General features: G+C 50.6%; 1 protein-coding gene across 1 annotated transcript; it reads left to right on the top strand.

Moving 5' to 3' along the window:
* The first annotated feature begins 140 nt into the window (after positions 1-140).
* VPS16 (VPS16 core subunit of CORVET and HOPS complexes) lies at positions 141-21,376 on the top strand. The gene is made up of 24 exons (XM_066632029.1): positions 141-255; positions 1,109-1,191; positions 2,466-2,557; positions 3,373-3,501; positions 4,909-5,053; positions 6,164-6,279; positions 6,845-6,967; positions 7,937-7,992; positions 8,165-8,254; positions 9,165-9,259; positions 9,416-9,492; positions 10,548-10,679; positions 10,929-11,056; positions 12,071-12,106; positions 13,133-13,241; positions 13,488-13,622; positions 15,099-15,207; positions 15,349-15,446; positions 15,711-15,818; positions 16,232-16,309; positions 17,185-17,354; positions 18,469-18,565; positions 18,859-18,962; positions 20,470-21,376. The coding sequence occupies exons 1-24, from the start codon at positions 203-205 to the stop codon at positions 20,612-20,614; spliced, it is 2,508 nt and encodes an 835-aa protein (XP_066488126.1). The 5' UTR covers positions 141-202; the 3' UTR covers positions 20,615-21,376.
* Positions 21,377-21,655: the final 279 nt, after the last annotated feature.

Consider the following 21,655-nt stretch of genomic DNA (forward strand, 5'->3'; position numbering starts at 1 on the left):
CGCTCCCTCCGCTTGGCTGGAACGGGCGGTGAGGGCGGAAGCGCTTCTGCAAAGGCGGATGCAAGCGCCACTTCCGCCCTTAGCCCGCTTCAGGGAAGCGGAGGGAGCGAGGCGGGCGCCGTCATCTTGCTCCAGGGCAGGGACCCAGCAGTGGGGCAGGAGAGCCAGAGGAGCCACCCTGCACCCCAAGCGGGCTCCCAGCATGGACTGCTACACGGCAAACTGGGACCCTCTGGGGGAAGCGGCCTACTACCGGTCAGTGGCTCTCCTTCTCCCCCCTCGCCCCCCATGGAGTGCTTTTGGCCCCCTGCCCCACTGTCCCCCCATCACCCCCCACTCCCATGGATCAGCCACTGAACCTGGGTGTTGGGAAGCGATCTGTGGAGCTCCTTACCGCAGGATGCGGCCTGTGGAACTCCTTGCCACAGGAGGTGGAGATGGCATCTGGATGCCTTTAAAAGGGGACTGGACAGACTGATGGAGGAAAAACCCTCCACGGGTTACAAACCATGATGGGGATCTGCCCTGTGCTAAGCTTGTCTCTCTAGTTGTGAGCAGTCCTTTGTCTGTGGAACTCCTTGCCACTAGACGTGGTGATGGTGTCTGACCTGGATGCCTTTAAAGGGGGATTGGGCAGACTGAGGGAGGTAAGGTCCATCCCAGGTTACAAGCCATGTTGGGTATGTGCAACTTTCTTGTTTTAGAAGTGGGCTACCTCAGAATGCATTGAGTTTGGCCTTCAGATCCAGAACTAACTGGTGATGACATCATCAGCACTTACTTCTGGTGGTACTTCCAATAGCAGACCATACAAAGTGGTACAGCAGGAGACAAACATTGAGGAATGCTGTGGTAGACACAGCTATGCAATCTGTGGTGTTTGGGTAATTATTTTAAGCACCGTGGAGGAGTGGGGTTCATATTTTTGTCTTTTGGGTCACTATTCTGCATAGTTGCCATGTTCTGTAGGGTTTCTGTGTTTCCCTGGAGTGGTAGTGGACCTACAGCCCTGCTTGCAACAGGCTTAGAGGCAACTGAAGTGCAAACAGTGAATTATTTCAGCTTTTCTCAAATGTTCCCTCTCTCGTTCTCTGTTTTTTTCCTGCAGGAAGCTTGACCTTTACAGCATGGACTGGAGGGTGGATCTGCGGGACTGCTTGGTGGCTGCTGCTCCCTACGGAGGCCCTATTGGTATGACAGGGCACATGAATCGCATCCACCTCTTCTGAAAGAGTTTCTGTTCTTGAACTCTGTGTCAGTGGTCACTGGTCACCGTGGTCAGGTACCAGCTGAGGCCCAGAGATCCACAGAGTGCCCGCTGCCACCTGGAGAAGCAGAGGCAGTCTCCCATTTTCTTGGGAAAACAAAGCCCAGTATTTTCTGGGGCTTCTGGGGTGGTTGACCTCCTGCCTCCCGTATAAATACACCTGCTGGAGATCCATAGTTCCTTTGCATTGGGTTATTTATTTCAAATGTTTGTGCTGGGCCACTGCAAACCACAGGGAGGTGGGGTACAGATCTCACATTGTGGTCACGCTTTTAAAACATCAACACGCAGAACAATCAGTGGCAGACACCAAATAGAATAGCTCTGCCTAGGGTTGCCAGGACTGAACCTGGGACCTTCTGAAAGCTGTGAGCAGAAGATCTAGAAGGGCAGCCAGGCACACCAGGGGGCAGGTGGTTGCTCAGCTATCCCAGCCCAAGCACTTTGAATGCTCAGCATTTTGAACTTTCCCCAGAAACATATTGGTATTTGGTGGGGTTATCTTGTGCTTCTTTCAGTCTTTCTGGCACTTGCAGAGCTAAAAGGAGTATGGGAGGGGTGAGCTTCTTGCCCTGTGGCAGAGCTGCAATTAAGAGGCCAGGGAAGGGTCCTATGGACACCATGAGCCTGGCTTTCCTCCTTTTGCATTGACCTCTAAGCTGCCCCTGCGAGCTATCAGTGCTGTGCTGCAAACAGAACACAATAACAAGCGAAAGGATAAAAACCCTAATGAAGGTATAATAAGAAATGTGCCAAGGACAGGTGGAGATTTTCCTGCACTTCTTTAATGGTTAAGGGCCAGTGCAAACAAGGAAGCTATGCTTTGTTTCCAGAGAAATTCTTGGGATCAGCAGATGTTGTCAGCATAGCAGGAACCAGTGGTGAAGCTTTTCCTGGGCTGCAGAAAATGGGCTTCTCTCTGTGGGGGAGAGAAGGCTGGCATGTTACATTTGCCATTGGTAGAATACAGGGAAGAGAAAAAGCCCCCAGCTTATAAAAAACTAGCAATTCGGGGAAAAGAAATTATGTACCTTTAGGTGGCCTGTTGTTTTGTAGGCTGCTTTGTGTGTTTAATGGAAAAGTGATATTTAAGTTTATAAATAAATGCACATAATAGTTGAGTGAAAGGTGAGATCACTGGAGATCTGACTTCTCATGAACTTCTGTGTCTCTCTCTCCCCCCCCCCTTTCCTTTTAGCATTGCTGAAAACCAGAAAAGAGAAATCTCCCAGTTCCCGGCCGCCTCTTGAAATCTATTCTGCCTCTGGGGTCCTCTTGGCAAGCACTCCGGTGAGTGAAGCTGCCCACCCAACCTGGTCTACAAGGCAACATTAAAGGACCAGGACTCTGAGTGGAAACTGTCACTGATCTAATTCCTTCAACCATGCATCAGTCAGCAGAGTAACAAAGCAGAGAGAGAGAGAGAGAGAGAGAGAGGTCTCTGCCCTGAGGCACTCAGTAGGGAGGAGATGCAGGAGCCCTGCAGGCTGTGAATGATCAAATGTGGTTGTGCAGACTGAGGTGAGAGTGGGAAATGGGCTTTGTGGGTTTCCAGGTTTTGGAAGGAGGGAGGTGGTGCCATGCAAGTGTTCCGGAGGAAGCTCCAGGCAGAAGGGGCAGTAAGTCTGAGTAAGCTGGAGTCAGTTAAGGACAGCTGAAGATGGTAGTATCAGAAGAGGTAAGGTCACAACCACTGGAGAGCTTTAATTTTTGAAAAAGACACTTTTGTGGGATGTGGGAAGTGAAGGAACCCACCATTGGGCATGGGGGAGGAGTATCACTATGCCCATGGTGCGCTGTGTTCCAGGAGTGCCTGAGTTGTAAGCTGCAGCATTCATGTGCAGGTGGGCCGAGGTGGATGCACCCATCTCTGCTCTTGTGCCCTTCCCGTGACTTCCTTTCTTTCCCACCTCCGGATGTGCAGTGTGGGGGTTAGGTCCACAAGGGGCCGTCTCAAGGAGGCAATGAGGGAGAGGATGAGCCGTTCACAGCCAGGAGAAGTGTCTGTCCGGAATGTGCTTTGGAGCAGGTCTGGTTTGCGGTGTTGAGAGAGGATGTGCTGAGTTATGAGGGGGCATGTGTGATTTTGTCCCTCCTACCCACAGTGGAAGAACTCGCCAGCAGTGCATCTTGGCTGGACGACCAGTGAGGACCTGCTCTGCATCCAGGAGGATGGTTCTGTGCTAGTCTACAGCATCTTCTGTGAATTCAAACGTCGCTTCACCATGGGCAATGTAAGCAGTGCATGCAGGAAGACAGCACATGCGCTCGCATTTGAGCATCAGTTATAAGTGGGGGCAGCTCTGCAGAATTGGCTGTTCTTTAGAAGCTAACAGAAGCTTTGTTTAGGGCCAGCACTACGAGCAGTGCATTTCAAAGTAAAAGAAAACAGGTCTCTGCCCTGAGGATCTTGCAGTCTAAAATGTAACACATCAGAGGAAGGGGAGGAAACCATTGTCGGGAGTAAACAGGGAAAGTAGGCTGCCATTATAGTTCCACTTAGGGGTTGCTTACAGTGGAGGGTGGGGACTGGGGGTCTCTGCCCTGAGGATCTTGCAGTCTAAAATGTAACACAACAGAGGAAGGGGAGGAAACCATTGGCAGGAATAAACAGGGGAAGTAGGCTGCCGTTATAGTTCCTCATAGGGGTTGCTTACAGTGGAGGTGGGGACTAGGGGTTCTACCAAAGCCATTTGCTTTTTCCCCCCTCTATCAACCCACTTCTTGGGAAAACTTTTCAAAGAGGAAATGTGCATCCAATTTAAATGGTTTGAGTGAATATGTGAAAATCCCCAGTGTACAGTAAGGATGGAGGTTGCCTTGCTAACCATTTTTGCCAGAGGCCGCTTTCCAAGTAAAACGGAGCGCCTCAGGCCCTGTCTGTTCAGGTCAGATGGAAAGAGGTGATACCTTCTTACAGTTGTAAAATTAACTGGTTAGTGATGGGATGAAGGCTCCTAGATTTCCCCAACAGAGGGTGCGGCGAATCTGTGGAGGAGGCCTATTCACTGGCTTGTTGATCAGTGGCTATGAGCTGTGACAATAAACTGAGGCTCTGTGTAGAGAAGAGGCATCCTTCTGAGTGACGCAGGCTGGGGATAAATAGCGGGTAGGGGTGGCCATTGCGTCACACCCTGCTTGTGTGCACTTTCTGGGGACGCATCCTATGGTCTGATCCAGCAGCTGGTTCTCTCATTCTCAGGCTCCATCTCCAAAGCTGGTCTTTGGGCAGCTGTGTTGTTGCAGCTGTGTTGGGCAGCTGTGTTGTGCCCCTTCGAGCCCCTGTGTTTGTTTCTCTGTTGGCCACTGGATGGGTCAACGTATGTGTCTTGTGCTCCCGTCCCAGGCTAGGCCACATGCTTCAGATCTAACTGGGGAGCCCCCAGATTTAAATCTTAAAAGCATAGCGCAACAAACAGTAGCAAACGAGACAGCCCTTGTTACTTTTGCATCTAGTTTAAGGTAATCAGTGCCTTGTTTTGCTGTTACAGTACTTTAGGCAGATTTCGTTGAGGTGATACCAGGATTGTTTTGTTGTTGCGTTCTTGATGCTGCCCTAAATAGCATCAATAGGAAATGCTATTTCCTCTGCTCAGTCTCCAAGCCAGTGTTACCTGACGTGGCTCCTTTCTGCCCCTCAGGAGGTGCTGCAAAACCACGTGCTGGAGGCCAAGGTGTTCCACACCGAGTTTGGCACTGGGGTGGCCATCCTCACCGGGGCCCACCGGTTCACCATGGCCACCAACGTCGATGACTTGAAGCTCCGCAGGCTGCCTGAGGTTCCAGGTAAGCCCCAACTCTGGCATTGTGGGAGTCCAGGTTCAGCTCGGTTCAGGTTACTTCTTGGTGCACACCCCTGTGTCTTACACCGCTACAGTGGTCTCTAACAGGTAAACTATTTAAAAAAGCCGAAGACCTCTGGACCTTGTGGCTCCAGATTTTGGAACGTGAGTTTCCAGTGTGCTGGATAGGACTGCCTTCTGCTTCCTTCTGTCTCGTCATTCCAGCACCACATCTAAGCTAGGCCTGCAGGGCTACTTGGTGGGTCTCATTCACCCGGCTTTTTTTTTGCACATCAGGCAGGTCACAGGTGCAGCTTTTATTTTCTTCTTCCCACCCTGGGCTGTGAGGTACTTTCTGCAACACTGCGCAGAACAAATAGGGTTCACTTCTCATGAGAGATGCAGTAGTTCAACCCTGCCTGGCTGCGTGGCTGAGCCCCTGCATTGCAGGGAGAAGGGTCTGGGTTCAGTCCCTAGCAGCATCTGTAGGGAGGGCTGGGGAGGGCCAGTCAACTGAAGCCGTATTGGACTAGATGGACCAAGGACCTCGCTCGGTCAAAGGTGGCTTCATATGTTCAACCAGGTATCTAATGATGGGCTGCAGTTATTCTATGAGGTGGCTGAGAACACCATACCAATAGTAGTAAGAGTTGCACTTTAAAATAAACAAATGCTTGTGTGTGTATCAATAAGCAACAATTAGTTCAGTGTCCTGACCTCTTACATGGAGCTTCAAGTAACTGGCTTCACTTGCAGGAATGTTTCAGCAGCTCATTCCCTTGTCCTGCCCGTGTCTTTTTCATAATGATGTGATAAAATCTAAGAATGTAACTACTAATTAATGACCACTCTAGGGTGGGTGCACACTGTTCTGGAAGGAGGATGACAAGCGAATTCTCCTTTGTCCCGCCTCTTCCTGGAACATGCACAGTGTAAGAAGCGCTACTCACTCCTCAGCAGATCTACTGATTGGGAGGACTTCACCTTCCGCTGTGAACAAGAGGGCTCCTTGGCTGGCAGCTGTGCACAGACTGCAGCTGGCCTGCTTAGTGCAAGAGTCCTCATTAGCAAGTCTTGACCCTCTGTTCTCTGCCCCTCCCTTGCTCCTTACCAGGTCTTCAGAAGCCCCCATCCTGCTGGACCGTCCTGTGCCTGGACAGAGCAACCATCATCCTCCTTGCTGTTGGCCATGACTTGTTCCTTCTGGACAACACCACTTGCTCCCCAGTGGTGCGTGAGTAGGAACGGGGCTTGCTGGAAACCTTCAACAACAGTGAAATATCTGCTGCCTGGGGAGTCCTCCGTCCCCCCAAGAATATCAGAAGAGCCCTGCTGGATCAGGCTGTCAGTTTGTACAATGACCTAATGATATTGACAGTTTTATTCTGAATCCCTTTTTAAATCATCCCGGTCATGGAATTGGTCCTCTTCTCTATTCTGTATCACATTTAACCCACTGGTGATAAATAAACCTTCTAGTAGTATAACTGATGGAGAAAAGTTTTGAATAAACAATTCCATAAGTGAGGAACATTTAACTTGCTTAAAGTGGTATGTAGCCCTTGTGTGGCTGCGAATTCCCTTTCACAGTTGGGGAACTGAGTCTGAGAGAGGAGGACTGACTACTCGCTCTCCCAACGGCTGAGCTGAGACTTGGGTCTCCCAGGTCCAATTTCAATCTTCAGATCACAGGCTCTATTTCGTTGTCTGAAATTAAAATTTGGGGAGAGGCAGGTAGAATGGACTGGATCAACTTAATATGATGGTTGATCTGCTTGTCTTCTTGGCCTTGTAGACTCTTCCTGGGCTGAGCCCATATGCTGGCGCCTACCTGCAGATGGCTGTTTCGTTCAACTATCGTTACTTGGCACTCTTCACTGACACTGGATACATCTGGATGGGGAGGTCCCACTTGAAGGTGAGCAGCAGATCTGGGGTGGTGACGTTCCTCAGTTGCAGGGTGAGCCGGGCTGTCTGTCAGAATTCCCTTGCTCAGTGGGAAACCCTGAGCTGACTCCCTGAATTGGTGGGAGAGTGGCATACTCTTCCTGTCTTCTCTACCTGCACTAAAAGAAGTGGACTGGAGCACCACCAGTGAATAGGGGGAGAGAGAGAGAACTCTTGGCAAGACTGCACCTACGGTGTGGGCAAGGAAGTTCTGTATCAAGGAAACCCAAATTCTACAACCTGTATAAATTCTGTAAAACTGTATTTTTTTTTGTCATTTGCATACTTTATTCTGCTACTCTACTATTTTGCAAAATCCTGGTCTTGCTTGCTATGCATGCGATACAAGGACATCTGTAAGAGGGATCTGAAGGCCTTAGGAGTGGACCTCAACAAGTGGGAAACCCAGGCCTCTGAGCGGCCCGCTTGGAGGCAGGCTGTGCAGCATGGCCTTTCCCAGTTTGAAGAGACACTTGGCCAACAATCTGAGGCAAAGAGGCAAAGAAGGAAGGCCCATAGCCAGGGAGACAGACCAGGGACAGACTGCACTTGCTCCCAGTGTGGAAGGGATTGTCACTCCCGAATTGGCCTTTTCAGCCACACTAGACGCTGTTCCAGAACCACCATTCAGAGCATGATACGAGAGTCTTTTCAAGACTGAAGGTTGCCAACATGATAAGGAGAGGACCAAGGAGCTGTTTCAGGTTCCAAACGCCTTCACATTTGAAGGTCGATGCTTCAGTAGACATTGCCAGTTTACTTTGAGGCTTATTTTTGTGGCCATAAAGTTTAGCCACTTGTATTTTGACTTGAATGAAAGCTGGGCTTCTGTGCCCACGAGGAAGATGTGCTGCCCTGGACAGGGAACAAACCTGCCTCAGCCGAGCCAGCCAGCGATACCCTTCTTGTCTTTTCACTGCTGTGCTCTGCCTTCTTGCAGGAAAAATTGGGCGAGTTCACCTGTGAGTTTCGAGCCCCACCAAAGCAGATGGTTTGGTAAGTGTGGTCTTGAGTGCCTCGGTGAGCTCCTCTCCTTCATGTGGTTGGGCAATCCTAGGTGTCAGGCTCCATATTTGTGAAGGGAATGTGAGAGTCTGTAGGGCAAGGGTTGGCAAGCCCAGGCTTTGGGCATCCAGGACTTAACTGCATGAGTGCCTCCATGTGACAGGTGTACCCGGAGCCGAAGCAAGCAGCGTGCAGTGGTAATGGCCTGGGATCGACGCCTCCTGGTTGCCGGGAACACTGAGCAGTGCATTCAGTATCCTTGGAGGAATGTTTGCATATCCCAAAAGTTTCCAAGGAATGTGATGTGGTGTACCAGCAGGCCACAAGAAATGACTGAAGGTCTTCTATGAACCCCAAGCATCTACTTATGGTGAAAGTTGGCTGTCTGTTTACTCTCTGCATGAGTCACAGGTTTGAGTTTGCTTCTTCTGAAGGCAGATGATATAGTTGCATCTCTGACTGAGTCCACAGAAGCTCATGCCACAACTGAATAGGGAAGTTGCAAATTACAGACAGATGACGTGTGTGTGTGTGTGTGTGTGTGTGTGTGTGTGTGTGTGTGTGTGAGAGAGAGAGAGAGAGAGAGAGATCCCACGCCTGGTGTTCTACCCCCCCGAACAGCTGTTCACTTACAACAGATGACAAGCAGGTTATAAGTTTCTATTTTCCATGATTTCGGGAAAAAAGCAGCTCACAGTATGGTGTGAGAAGGTGGTGCCATTTTGTACGCATGGGGGCTTATTGAATTGTTTACCTTTATCTCCCTCCCAAACAGCTGTGCTTCATTACTTTCAGATAATTGGGTATAAAATATCAACCAGTTGATACAATCGGCAGAGTCAAAATCTAAAGCTTTTCCTGGCTAGAGGATATTTGAATTGGGAAAACAAAACTCCTTGCATGTAGGAGAATAGTTTATTAGGGATAAAATTAGGCTGAGCCCCTGATGTGCAAGCTTTTTGTGTGCAGGGAGGTTTTTTCAAGAATGTACGTTCTTTCCCCCACTGTCCTAAAGTGGTACAGTCCAGGACAAACTGTATCACTTACTTCTGCTGACTATATACATTCTCAATTCACAGTTCTCTCTGGGAATATGTAAGTTCCAGGTTCTCTCTGGTATCACTATTCTCTGTTACCTTGGAATTCCTTAATGCCAACTGCAGGTATCCCCTGGATGAGGATTCGTACTTGGTTCCAGAACTTGACGGTGTGCGCATTTTCTCCCGTTTAGCCCATGAATTCCTCCACGAAATTCCAGGTGAGCCTTCCTGACATGGCTGTGAGTAGAGCAGACTAGAAACATCCGTTGTTTTAAGAAGTGACTTTCAGGAATCTTAACTTCAGATGGTAACTTTTAAGACTTTCAGGAATCTTAATTCCTGACAAGGAGGATCCCTTCTTGCTTCTGTTTCAGAGGCCAGCCAGGAGATTTTCAGGATTGCTTCCATGGCACCGGGGGCCCTGCTGCTGGAGGCTCAGAAGGAGTATGAGGTAATGCAGGGATGAAGGGTGATGGATGGAACATGGTTCTGTTCCTCATCAGTGTAGGGCAGTCTGACCACGGAGGGGGGGAGCTGGCAACGTGCTAGGCGTAAAAATGGAATAGACTATCCTCCACTAAAAGTTAAGGTTATTACAGGAAGTTCTTCATCACTGTTCTCTCTAACTTGGCAATTTTCATTGTTTTTCTTCTCATGGCACACTGACTTCTATGGTCCTCTATGGACTTTACCTCTTGTGACATCGCTTCCAGAAGGTTCTTCTGGGTTCTGCAGCTCTGTTTCTAGGGCAACTGTCTGTAGTAATGAATTGTCTGTCCTCCTTCCTGCATAATCCTCTAGTATTTTCTTTATCCTATACTGAGGAGAGAGAGAGAGAGAGATAAATGGAAGCACATCATGAAGTTCAGAACTGCCCCAAGCAGTGGTACACAGGCTCCTCCATCCAGGCCGTGAACAGGACCACTCCTTTTAGGGGCTGAGAATGATGGGTGACATTTGGTGCAGGTTTTCAAAGATAATTAATTGGGGCACCTGGCCTCCCTCTGCAGAAGGTTCCTCCACCAGGTCTCCAAAAAGTTTCAAGCCTAAGCCCCTTTTCCAGCTTCTCAAACTCTGGAGGCTTATTATGTTGTACTAATATTGTAACTGTTAGAAGCTTGTGAATCGCTGCATTTTATAAGGTATTCAAAGTGAAATATGATGTTTTAACTGTTCATTATATCTGGCGTAAGTAATACAAGGTTTAAATCAGCAGCAATAAAGTACTCATTCAAAATCCGAGTTAAGTTGGCCATCTCCATCCCTGGAAGAAAATCCTGGCAAGAGGGTGACCACAGATGAAGCCCGGTGTTCTTCTTGGGGCTGCAAGTTCCCCAGGGAAAGAGCTGCACCCTTGTAGGTCTGACACCATAAAGGAGGCATCTGGCATGAGGCCTCAGCTGTGGATCTGAGGGAATGGGGAAGAATGTCCAGGAAGTAGCACTGCTTGAAGCGCTCCAGCCTTGCAGGGCTTTTAAGGTTTCTCTTGTTTTCCCCTCCCTTCAGAAAGAGAGTCAGAAGGCGGATGAATACCTGCGGGAGATCAAGGACCAGAAGCTGCTGTCAGAGGCAGTCAGGCAGTGCATCGAGGCTGCCAGCTATGAGAATCAGCCAGATATTCAGAAATCCCTCCTGCGGGTAAGGGGCCAAGAGCAGTCCCGAACTGAGAGCTCCTGTCTGTGCTGCAGCAGGGAATGAAGCCTCCAGCGTGAAGATGGCTGTTGAACCAGGGGGCTGACCTTCTTCCAGTCACACATCCACCAGAAGTCTTAGCTGGGCCTCCCTCTGGCTTCCTCCACCCCCCACCCCCTGCCACTTTCTGGTTGCTCCTGTGACCAGAAGGGACATGCTGGTTGACAGACCTACCCCCTCCCCTTGCGCCTGCAGGCAGCCTCCTTTGGGAAGTGTTTCCTTGAGAAGTTCTCTCCGGAGCCGTTTGTGGAGACGTGCCGGGACCTCCGGGTACTCAATGCCCTTCGGGATTACCAGATTGGTATCCCCCTCAGCTTTGACCAGTATCCTTTTTTGATAAGCCAGAATTAAGCAGAGCTGCCAGACTCAGTGGAAGGTTGGGGGGGGGGGCCCTTCAGTCCAACACTGTCCCCAAGAGGCTGCTCTTGCCCCAGTCGTGGTGGCTGTAATCACTTCTGAAAGGCAGGGTGTCAAGTGCTGCATGTGTGAAAGGAGCTACTGTAGTGGCCAAGAGGGCTGCTAGTGGCCCTGGAGAGCACCACAGGAGGGATGGCCTCATTCAGAAACGTCTGGTCTTGGAATTCCCTTATGCTTGGAGAAGGCCTGCAGCACAATCTGAGGTTTGCTGGCTGCCAGCTGCAATGTACTCTTCCTGTGGGCGAGGACTGGGTACTCTGTGCAAGCTTGAAGGCAGCACTTTCCAGTTGCTTATGTGTTCCTTCCCTGATTACTGCGAAGGAAAGAGGTTTGGCAATGTGTTGGAGGGGTCACCTGCTCGTCTGTAAGTTTTTACTGAAGTGTTAAAATTGGATTCCTTGATTAGCATTTTTGAGTATTCAGAATACACATGTGGGGAAGGAGAAGCACAGAAAAATAAATTGCCATAAGTAATCTTATAATTTGAATACTAGTCATATCACTAATGGATTTTCAGACTAGTGCGTCTGTTCAGGGCACTGTTTTCCCAGGTATAGATCCGTTCCAGTATCCTAATGGGGGAGTCCACCCCATCGCCTGCTAGTCTTTTGGGGAAGAATGTAGAAAGCAGTCCTGGGATGGGAGGAAATGCCACCGGCTGCGAGAGTTTCCATATTTTTCTGCCATTCCACAAGCCCTCCGACTGCATGAGGATGTATGTTTGTGCTGGGGTGTGGGGAGGAAATTGGTGTGGAGGTTCTCTGTTGGCTTGTGAGAACAAATATATGCTTTTTGGCTTACTGGGACCAGCACAGCTGCAGGGATTTCAAGGGATTTGATGGGCTGACTTGGTGTGTCTGAACCGTACCAAACCCTCTGTATAAATTCATTTTGGAGCTTCTCTTTGACAATTGCCACAGATACAGACAGCTCACCACTGAAGTACTTCTGGACAGGTAACAGCCCAAACAGAGGCAGGTCAGGCCCCCGGACCAAATGTTGGGTGGCCTTCTTAGTTCAGGGAGCTTTGGACAGGAGCTGTGGTGGTGAACGAGTGGGGACCTGAAGTAATGGGTCAGTGCCGTGCAACCCTGTGGTCCAAGTGTTGGATTTGAGTTTGAGGACTGGTGGGGTGTGACTCCAGGGTAATGCAAGCATAACAGTGAGGCGGTGAGAATTGCCTGGGGGCCTGTCCCAGTCTTGCTAGTACCTGAGATGTGAGGTGCTGGGGCTGTCCAGCCAAGCAGCGAGAACCTGGGGGCAGAGGCTCTGGAGAGGTGTGGCACACACCAGCAATATCCAGGCTGCAGCTTGAAGGGTGGTGGTTGACCCTGCAGTGCCACCCTTTGCTGGAGGGACGTGCTCCAGCCCCTGTTGTGGCAAAGGCCTTTCCTCAGAAGCAGGAAGGCCTCGTGTTGAGAGGTAGGCATGTCACTTTCTGGTGTTTGGCTTGCTCGTCATGTCTGGGAGCTAATACTGGGAGGTCTGTGTTGAGGGGAGAACTGAAGCAAAGATCAAATATTCATGGAGTCGACTGGCTTTCAGGATTCAGCATGGCCTGCAGCCGGGGCACCCTCTATGGTTGATATCTCTGAATCCTTGCTAGACTGAAGTCTGCTCCTGGCCTGACAAATTCCAGGGCCTTGTCAGCAGCAGAGACTGTGCAGTTCTGTCGGATCACATGGGTCCTGGTGACTTGATGTCAAGGCCTTTCCTTCAAAGTCCGGCTCTGGGAGCTGGTGGGACTGAACAGTGGATCAGACGACAGGTCTATCTAGCCTAGCAGTGGCAGTCAGGCAGGTTCCCCTAAGACACACTGAAGATGTGTCAGGAGCTGCCGTCCCCCGTTGTCTCTGCATATCATCTGTCTGCTGCGGATCACTGTCCTTGTTGCTTAGACCTCTCCTTCATGAGAGAACCTGCATCACTTTTGCATCACTCGTGCAGAAGCCTGGCAGCTTTCTTTTGCTTTTATTCCCTAGGCTGGTCCTGCGGAGACTTTACCCCATTGCCATCAAGATTTGCGAGTACCTGCGCCTGTCAGAGTTCCAGGGCATTAGCCGGATCCTGGCTCACTGGGCCTGCTACAAGGTAAGCACCAAGGTGAAGATTTCATTGGGAGAGTAAATCTAAAATGCTCATCCCCTTTGCCAGAGACGTCTGGTGGGCCTCTTTGAGATGCAGGAAGTTGGACTAGATGGTCCCTCAAAAGGCGCATATAGATGCCAAACACTCTTGACTGTGTCCGCCTTTAGTTTCAGCAAGCTAAAGATGAATTCTTGGGCCTTCCCCTTTCTGTGCATATGCTGTGCATCATGTGCCCCAAACCGTTTCCAGGTTCAGCAGCAAGAAAATTCTGATGAAGAAGTGGCCCAGGCCATCAACCAGAAACTGGGCGACACCCCAGGCATCTCGTACGCGGAGATTGCTGCTCGAGCATATGAGTGTGGCCGGACAGAGCTGGCCATTAAGGTACAAGGGAAGAGGGGGTCCTGTGATGCTGAGGGAGGGAGGAGGGTGACGACGACAGAGGCCTGTGTTTTGACTTCATTGGGGCAAATGAGGCGTGATCCAGGCACTGTCCTTAGTACTCACATAGCCAGCCGGTGTCTAGGCTGTGTCACTTCAGACAGCAGCTTATTATGTGAATGGATGCTCCTCCATATGAATGCCCTGCCTGTAGAAAGCTAGTATGCTAGGGAACAGATTAGGTTGGAATCTTGTTTTGCAGTGTAAGAGTCTTCTGTGTGCAAGAAGGGTGTGTGTGTGTGTGTGTAAGAGCATTCCATTGTGAAGTTTTCTCCCCCCCCTTTCCCCTGTTCCGATGTGCAATTCAGACGCAGGCTCACCACTTCAGTGGGAGCTAGGGCACAGTTGCGATGATTCTAATGGGCCGCAAGAGCTGTGCTTAGGTGTTTGAAGGGAGAGTGGCATGACTTCCAGCATCCCCTGCAGAGACTGCAGGGAGGGGCTTTCGCTCAGTGGCAGAGCACCCACACTGTATGTAGAAGGCTCAGTTTCATTCCCCACATCTCTTTTCAGAAGGATCTTGAGTAGCAAGGTTGGGACGACTCTTCTACCTGTAGCAGTGGAGACCAGGAGTCAGTGGTGGGCTGGGCGGTCCAATGGTCTTGCCCGATATAGGTCAGTTATGGAGTGGACTGTTCCAGATGCTGTGCAGTGAGGCCAGGAAGCTTCAGTAGTGCTGTAGGGTTTCAAGCCTGGTGCATGGAGTGTCTCTCCCATCATTCAATGGTTTCAGAGAGTGGGACCAGCTCAACTTCCTTCCAGTCCTGCCAGACCAGTACGTGGTCTGTGGCAGGGACGGCCTCTACAGCTTCTTGTTTTCTTGGATTGCACCAGGGAATTTTGGATCTAGGACCATTGAATCCAACATCCAGAGAATTCAAGCTGAACTTTAAAAGTAATGCCAAGGGTTCAGTCCTTGAGGATTGAAGATAGTCCTGCAAGCATATGGGCAGTATGGGAGAAATTTCTGTAGCTACAAGGGGAGCAGGATTCCCCTCTAGTCAGGCGTATGTGACTGTGTAGTCTTTCACAAATCAAGCAGAATCAAAGACAATTAAAGAGGTGAAGAAAATGTATGGAGGTGGTCTTAGGCTGCCTAAGTGTTGCCAAATTCAGGCCTAGCCGTAGCAATTGACTTAGGGCACAGTCCTAATCTCTTATGTCATCGCTTTCCAGCACTGGCATAGCGGTGCCAGTGGGACGTGTGCTGCATCCTGCAGTTGGATGCCACTCACGGAGGCCTCCTCAAAGTCAGGGAATGTTTGTTCCCTGACCTCAGAGCTGCATTGCCCTTGTGTCAGTGCTGGAATAAGGGGTTAGGACCGCACCCTTAGTGACTCTGTTTCTCTAAATGAGATTCTCAGAGGCCTGCCTGCCTCTGAGTAAATGTTGGACGATTGTGTGTGTGTTTACTTCTAGCTGCTGGAGTATGAGCCCAGATCCGGGAAGCAAGTCCCCCTGCTGCTGAAAATGAAGAGAAGCCCGCTGGCCCTGAGCAAGGCTATTGAGAGCGGAGACACCGACCTTGGTAAAGAAGCAGCTTTGCCCACAAGCTTCCTCCCAGGCAGCGTTCCCTGCCAGGGTTCATGAAAATCCTGCTTGCAGCCCTCCTTTGGGCCACGTGCTTTCGCAGTCTAACCAGCACCCTTCCTCCTTCTGCCTGTCTCAGTGTACACCGTTGTCTTGCACCTGAAGAATGAGCTCAACCGTGGCACCTTCTTCATGACCCTGCAGAACCAGCCGGTGGCCTTGAGCCTCTATCGTCAGGTGAGGTTTTGGAATGCATGCCTCTCTTTGCGTGCAGGCATGTCATGACAGGCTCTGGATTTGGCTGCAGGTGTCGCTAGGTTAAACCAGGCTCAGTTGTGGGAGTAAAGAAGGGGGCTGCTTGACATCAAGGGACCAAGCAAGCCCTGGCCCGCTCAGTATCATTCAAATAATTACTCCCCTTTCCCCGAACGCTCTGGGGAAGGTGTTGTTCCCTTTCTCTTGGACTGCTACTGCATTAATACTTGGATTGCTCGTTCCCAGTTCTGCAAACACCAAGAGCTGGACACGCTGAAAGACCTTTATAACCAAGATGACGACCACCAGGAACTTGGCAACTTCCACGTGCGCTCCGGCTATGTCAGTGAAAAGGTGGGTGCCCTTGGAGCTTAGCGGGAGGGAGGTCTAGGGGCAGTCACGGTGGGAGATGGGGAGGGAGTGGAAGGCTTTCCAGGATTGCAGCACACAGTGGCATGGCTAGAGGGGGTGCAAAGCGCTACGTTTTGCAGGGTGCCTCCCCTTTGGAGCCATTCCGGGCTGTGGGAGCAAAGCAGAGGCATAAGCCTCTTTGGGGTCACATTGTCTATGACTTGTTCCTTATTACCCTGCTGGGGGAAGCAAATAAAATAAGCAAAGCAAATGCATGCAAATTAAACAAGTTTTCATTGAGTTAACACAAGGCACAGAATGGTGGTGTGTACCCACGTGGCTGTGCACACCTGCACATAAGGAAAGCCTGGCAAGGTAAGGCCAGTGTTTGCTATGGGCACTCTTTTCTTTCTTAGCGGATCGATGGGCGCATAGCCTGCTTGCAGAATGCTGTGGACGAGTATTACAAAGCTAAGAATGAGTTTGCAGCCAAGGTGAGTGCAAGCAATGTTCTCCGCATCATGCGCGGGGAGAGGGGTCTGTGCTTCTGCCCAAGTTGTTGCTGTCAAGGAAATTCCAGACAGATGAAGCAGCAGTTTTTGGGCTAGATTCAGTAAAACTCCAGGGTTCACTGGAAGTTGAGAGTGAGTTCCTCCATGAGAAGATCGGTGGCTGTGCTCCCCAAAAGGTGGCTGGCTTGTGACTGGTGTTCCCATAAAGAGCATGGTTGAGGGGAAGTTGGGCTGCGTTCTCAGATCATGTTGGGCAACGGTGAGCTTATTGTCCCTGCCAGTGTCTCTTGTGTAGTAAGTGTGCACCCTGGGGCGTTGCTTGGAATTCTGTGGAAAGGATGCGGGGGTTCCAAGGCAAACTGTCTGAAGGTAGCATGGAGCCTGGGGGCTGAGAGTAGCTGGCTCTGCTCTGACTGGGAGGCAGAGAAACAGTGAGAAAGAAAGGGGGACCTTTTGGGCTTTCTTGACTTGCCCCCTGATGATGCAGTGAAGACTTGCGCTTCTTACTTTCCCCCTCTAGTTTGGGGTAAAAGTGGCCTGCACCACTTCATCTGGACTAAGCAGGGAACTCTCAAAATCAAGTCTCTCTTCAGGAGAGCAGAGTCCAAGAAGACACCATGTGAAGAAGACGCGTTCCAGCTGCAGCCACCCACACCAAGCTCTGTCTGTTCCTGGCTGTAGACAGGAGCGATGGAGGCTGCAGTTGGAGCTGTGCTTCCTCTGCACCTCCTCCTGAGACTGCCAGGGCAGAGGCTGCAGAGGGTCCCTTCATTGCCTCCAGCCCAGGGGCCCCCACAGGTGTCTGAAGCCTTCCGGGTCACCCAGTTGCCTCTGTTTTGTCTCCCCCCCCTTTACAGGCCACCGAGGACCAAATCAAGCTTCTCCGCCTGCAGCGCCACCTGCAAGATGACTTTGACAAGCCGTATCTGGACTATTCTCTCCATGACACTGTCTACAACCTGATCCTGGATGGGAACCACAAGCGGGCCGAGCAGCTGTACCGCGACTTCAAAATCCCGGACAAGAGGTTGGAGCAATTATCTGGGGGTGGGAGTATGGGCTTGGCAGTGTGTGTGCTGCACCCCAAAGTGGGGGGGGGGCACAAAATGATTGGATAGGGCCTGGGTGCCTTCCATGTGAATCTGCCTGTGGTTCAGAGCTATGTCAGAGGCCCTTTTCTGGATGCTCCTGCCCAGACAGTAAATGGGGGCGGGCTGGGGAAAGGGCCTCTTCAGGAGTAATGTCCCACCACACATTCCCCAGGTCTACCTGCCTGGCCCAGCATGCAACTTTGGAGTTTTTGGAGTATCCTGGGCCTGCGTGTGTGTGGATCGCCACCACTACCCACCCTTAATTTCAGTTCTTGCTTTATGATGTCTGCAGTTGTGTAGGCATTGCCAATCCCGTTAAGGTAGGAAGTCACATGCCAAAGGAAAACACAGTGGGAAGTTTGCACCAGTAACATGGATCCGGTGTAGTGCAAGACTTCCCCCAAACCTGTGTCCAGGATGATGGGGACACCAGATCTGGGTACCCAGGTTGTGGAGGCTAATCACAGGGCCTACACAGACTGAGGCACAGGGCTTTAAAAGCCCCGGACAAGGCGCTGATGAGGGAAGGAGTAGATGCGTAGCTTGTGACCTCACTGGCCAACAGATTAGCTCATACCCAAGGAAGCTGCAAGGAGATGAAGAGAATCTGAGTGCACCTGCAACCACTTCGTCTTCCTCCAGCATATCTGAGGGGAGGGGGAAGGCAGCAGAGCTGTGGAGAGACTTGCAACTGGTAACAATGGGAATGTCTTATGAGGCATCAGAAGAAAGAACATTTGTTGGTTTGGCTGTTGGTTCTCTTTGAGAGCGCAGCTCATCAGGCAAAAGCCTCCGGACGTTGCTATCTCTTGCCTGCTCTCCTCCACTACTGAAATCTTGCCCAGATTGCCAGATGGAAAGGCTGTGCCAGAGGACAAAGGGGAAGGTATGTGCTGGGTGATGGTTGGCATGCATCAGTGGCGTTCTCCTGTGCAGTCTAAACCCTGCAGCACAAATGCCTCGGGACGAGTCCTGCCCTTGTGATGCTCTTGTCCACCACCAGTTTCTTGGTCTGTTGGTGTTGCTGATGCTCCCTTCCTGCCTTGACAGGTTCTGGTGGCTGAAGATCAATGCCCTGGCTGAACGGGAAGACTGGGATGAGCTGGAGAAGTTCTCTAAGGGAAAGAAGTCCCCCATTGGCTACCTGGTAAGGAGGAGGAAAGCCAGTAGGCCCACTGGCTCTTGGCCTTGCTGGCTGGCTGCTTTGGTGTGCTGCAGGGCCATGTGATTTGTGAAAAGGCAGGGTTAGGGGTGGGATAAGAGGCTTGGAATCTGTAACATGGGGTTTGTTGCCCAGTTGTAGTTTGTTGCCTGTTTATAGGACGCAATATCAGGGATGCCAAAGACCAGCCCAGGTGTAGGGTCAAAGGAAGGAGACTGGTGAGGACGTTCTGTGTTCTTTAAAGCACTGAGCACTCTTTGGCATCTTTTTTCCAACAGCCATTTGTTGAAATCTGCATGAAGCATCACAACCGCTACGAGGCCAGGAAATTTGCCCCCCGGGTTGCTTCGGAGCAGCGGGTGAAGGCCTTCATCCTGGTGGGGTATGTTTCAGGTCCCTAAGGAAGAACCCAGGCAGCCTGCCTCATAGGCCCGTCACTGGTGCTTCCTCCCCACTTCTGATGCACTCTTCTTTGGGTGGTGTATGCAGATCTTTGGGGCACCAGTATGAAAAGGCTGCAAGATAGAACTGAAATGAAATAGATATTTTGAAAAGGGGTGGGGAAGGAAAAGGCTGTTAACATTGCAGGGAGGGCTGTGCAATACAGGCGTGTTTTTGGGCATTGGAGGGACTGGAAAGATTGAGCTGGGTCAGGGCTAGCTGCAAATCCCTGTTCAGGGGGTGGGAGAGGTGGGCTGCAGACTAGCTGTAAATCTGGCCTGTAGGGGGGCCCTATGGGGGGGAGGAAGGGGGGCCCTTCCTCACATGTGATGTAAGTTGCCCGCAGGAGGACTTGGTATTTTGGACTTGGGGAGGGGGCAGTGAGAAGCATCGAGTTGGCTTTTCAGACTGCTGGGACTCTTAAAAATCTTATCGTCTGGTATTTAGTATTAAAGGCCATAAAGTAGATTGAGATAAAAATCAGGTAAAATTTCAGGAAACAACATGTCATCAGTTAATTAAAGGCTTTTGATTAAACAGGTTTTCTTGGATTAATCAGGTGTCAGAATGATAAGCATTTTTAATACAAGGAGTATGAAAAATGCAGAGTGGGAGGAAGCCTCTTAGATGAGTGATTCTACCCCATGCTGAGCAGGAAGGGGAGAGCTGCTTCGGAGATGGTGCCTGCCACATAGCGGGCAGTCGTGTGCTCTTCAAAGCCGAGCAAGGCTGCCTTCCTTTCCTCCCTTAGAGTGGTTCTTTTTCCACAATGGAAACGTCTGCAGACTTAATAGATTGCCTAATTAAGCTGTGAGTCAACTAGAGTTTCTTTAATTGGGTTATGAATATTTAGGTACTCATTCGTTTAATGTATTTATACCCCGCCTTTTCCCCACACTGTGGGCGCCCAAGGAGGCTAACAAAATATACAACCGTAAAGTGATATTAAAACAGGAAATGATCAAACCATCAGAGGAAGCAATATGGTGAGCAGCAGAAATCTGCAGAGCAGCTGTAAAAGAGCAGAAGGCAGCCATCAGAAGCAAAACAATGAAAGGCAACAAATGAGATGGCCATGCATGGTCTGTGCGATGGTTTTGCCCGTGGTGATGGCGACTGGCCTGGACGCCTTTAAAAGGGGATTGGACAAGTTTCTGGAGGAAACATCCATTACGGGGTACAAGCCATGATGTGTATGTGCAGCCTCCTGATTTTAGAAATGGGCTATGTCAGAATGCCAGATACAAGGGAGGGCACCAGGATGAGGTCTCTTGTTATCTGGTGTGCTCCCCGGGGCATTTGGTGGGCCCCTGTGAGATACAGGAAGCTGGACTAGATGGGCCTATGGCCTGATCCAGTGGGGCTGTTCTTATGGTTCTCTGTGTGTTCCTGCCTCTAAGCATTGCCTTTGTCTTATGTCTCGCCTCCCCCCCCCCTTTAAATGGCAGGGATCTGGACCAAGCTGCAGAAGCTGCCATTGAGCGCAAGAACGAGGGCGAGATGACGCTTGTCCTATCCAAGTGCACTGCGGCTACTGATGCCTCTGTTGTGGCCAAGATCAACCAGGCCAAGGCTCAGCTGGGAAAGAAATGACCCCCAGCTCCCTTGTGACCACTGTGGCAGACAATGGACTCCTGGGTGGATTGAGAACCAAGCTGGAGACGCACAGCCTCCAACCACAGTGGGGGTTCCAGAGCAAGAGTGTTGTGGGCAGAAGATAGGGGGCATCTGTGGCTGGACTTGGGCAAGTGCTCTGCCTCCCTCGGGTCCCCCCTCCGTTGCCTTGGATGTTTGTAGAGCAGCACTGATAGGCTTTCTCTGTGGAGCTCCAGCTTCTGTCTTCTGACTCCCTCCCTCCCTCCCTCCTCCTCCTCCGCCTTCCTCCCCCCAGCTCTACTTTCCCCATACTTTCTTGTCACACTTTCCAGAGGACGCGGTTCACTCAGTCCTTATCTCTGCTTCATCCTGGCTTGCAGGACAGGCCTGCAGCATTCATTCAGGCCTCCTTTCTCCTCAACTCCCAGCCTCATTTGTGAAGAGCACTGGTCATCAGCCATTCGGTCCCCCTCCCCACTTACTGGTCATTTTAAAAAATCTGCTTCTCCCCCTCCCCATTGAATGTTACTTCATAGTCTTGCCCTAGACACCAACTGATCCTGAAGAAGTCAGTGTGTCACCTGTGTAGCAGGAAGCGGCTCCTCCTCTGGGACTGGAATCCTCTGGGAGTGGAGTCTCAGGGTCTGGTGGATGCCTCAGCTGTGAGTTAACTTGTCTGATTTTTTTTCTCTTTTTATCACTGGATTTATGAATTGGGAAGAAGCTTTGTAGAAGGAAATAAAAAAACTGGTGATGCTGGCTCTGCGTGCTTGTGTTTAGCTGGGCACATTCTCTGTGTAATCCAACTTTTATTTCAGTTTTATTCCCCCCCCTCCCCGTGCTTCAACAGCATTCACAGTTCTCTTTCCCCCTCTTTCCTCCCCCAACACCTTATAATGCCCCTTGTGCTTGATTAGGCAGAGAGATGAATAACTGAGCTACATAGCTAGGGACTTGAACTGTGTTCTTGCAGACTTGTTGGCCATGTTAACCACTTCCGTATTGTCTGTGGGGCCTCATTCACACATATGGGAGGAG

The sequence above is a fragment of the Tiliqua scincoides genome, chromosome 6, assembly GCF_035046505.1.
Source record: "Tiliqua scincoides isolate rTilSci1 chromosome 6, rTilSci1.hap2, whole genome shotgun sequence".
NCBI lineage: Eukaryota > Metazoa > Chordata > Lepidosauria > Squamata > Scincidae > Tiliqua > Tiliqua scincoides.

Bases quoted from the DNA above. Each gene is read 5' to 3' on its own strand.
- VPS16 (XM_066632029.1), top strand. From the start codon at position 203: ATGGACTGCTACACGGCAAACTGGGACCCTCTGGGGGAAGCGGCCTAC. The intron at 3,502-4,908 runs GTAAGCAGTGCA...TCTGCCCCTCAG, and splicing joins GTCGCTTCACCATGGGCAAT to GAGGTGCTGCAAAACCACGT. The intron at 15,819-16,231 runs GTGGGTGCCCTT...TTTCTTTCTTAG, and splicing joins CCGGCTATGTCAGTGAAAAG to CGGATCGATGGGCGCATAGC.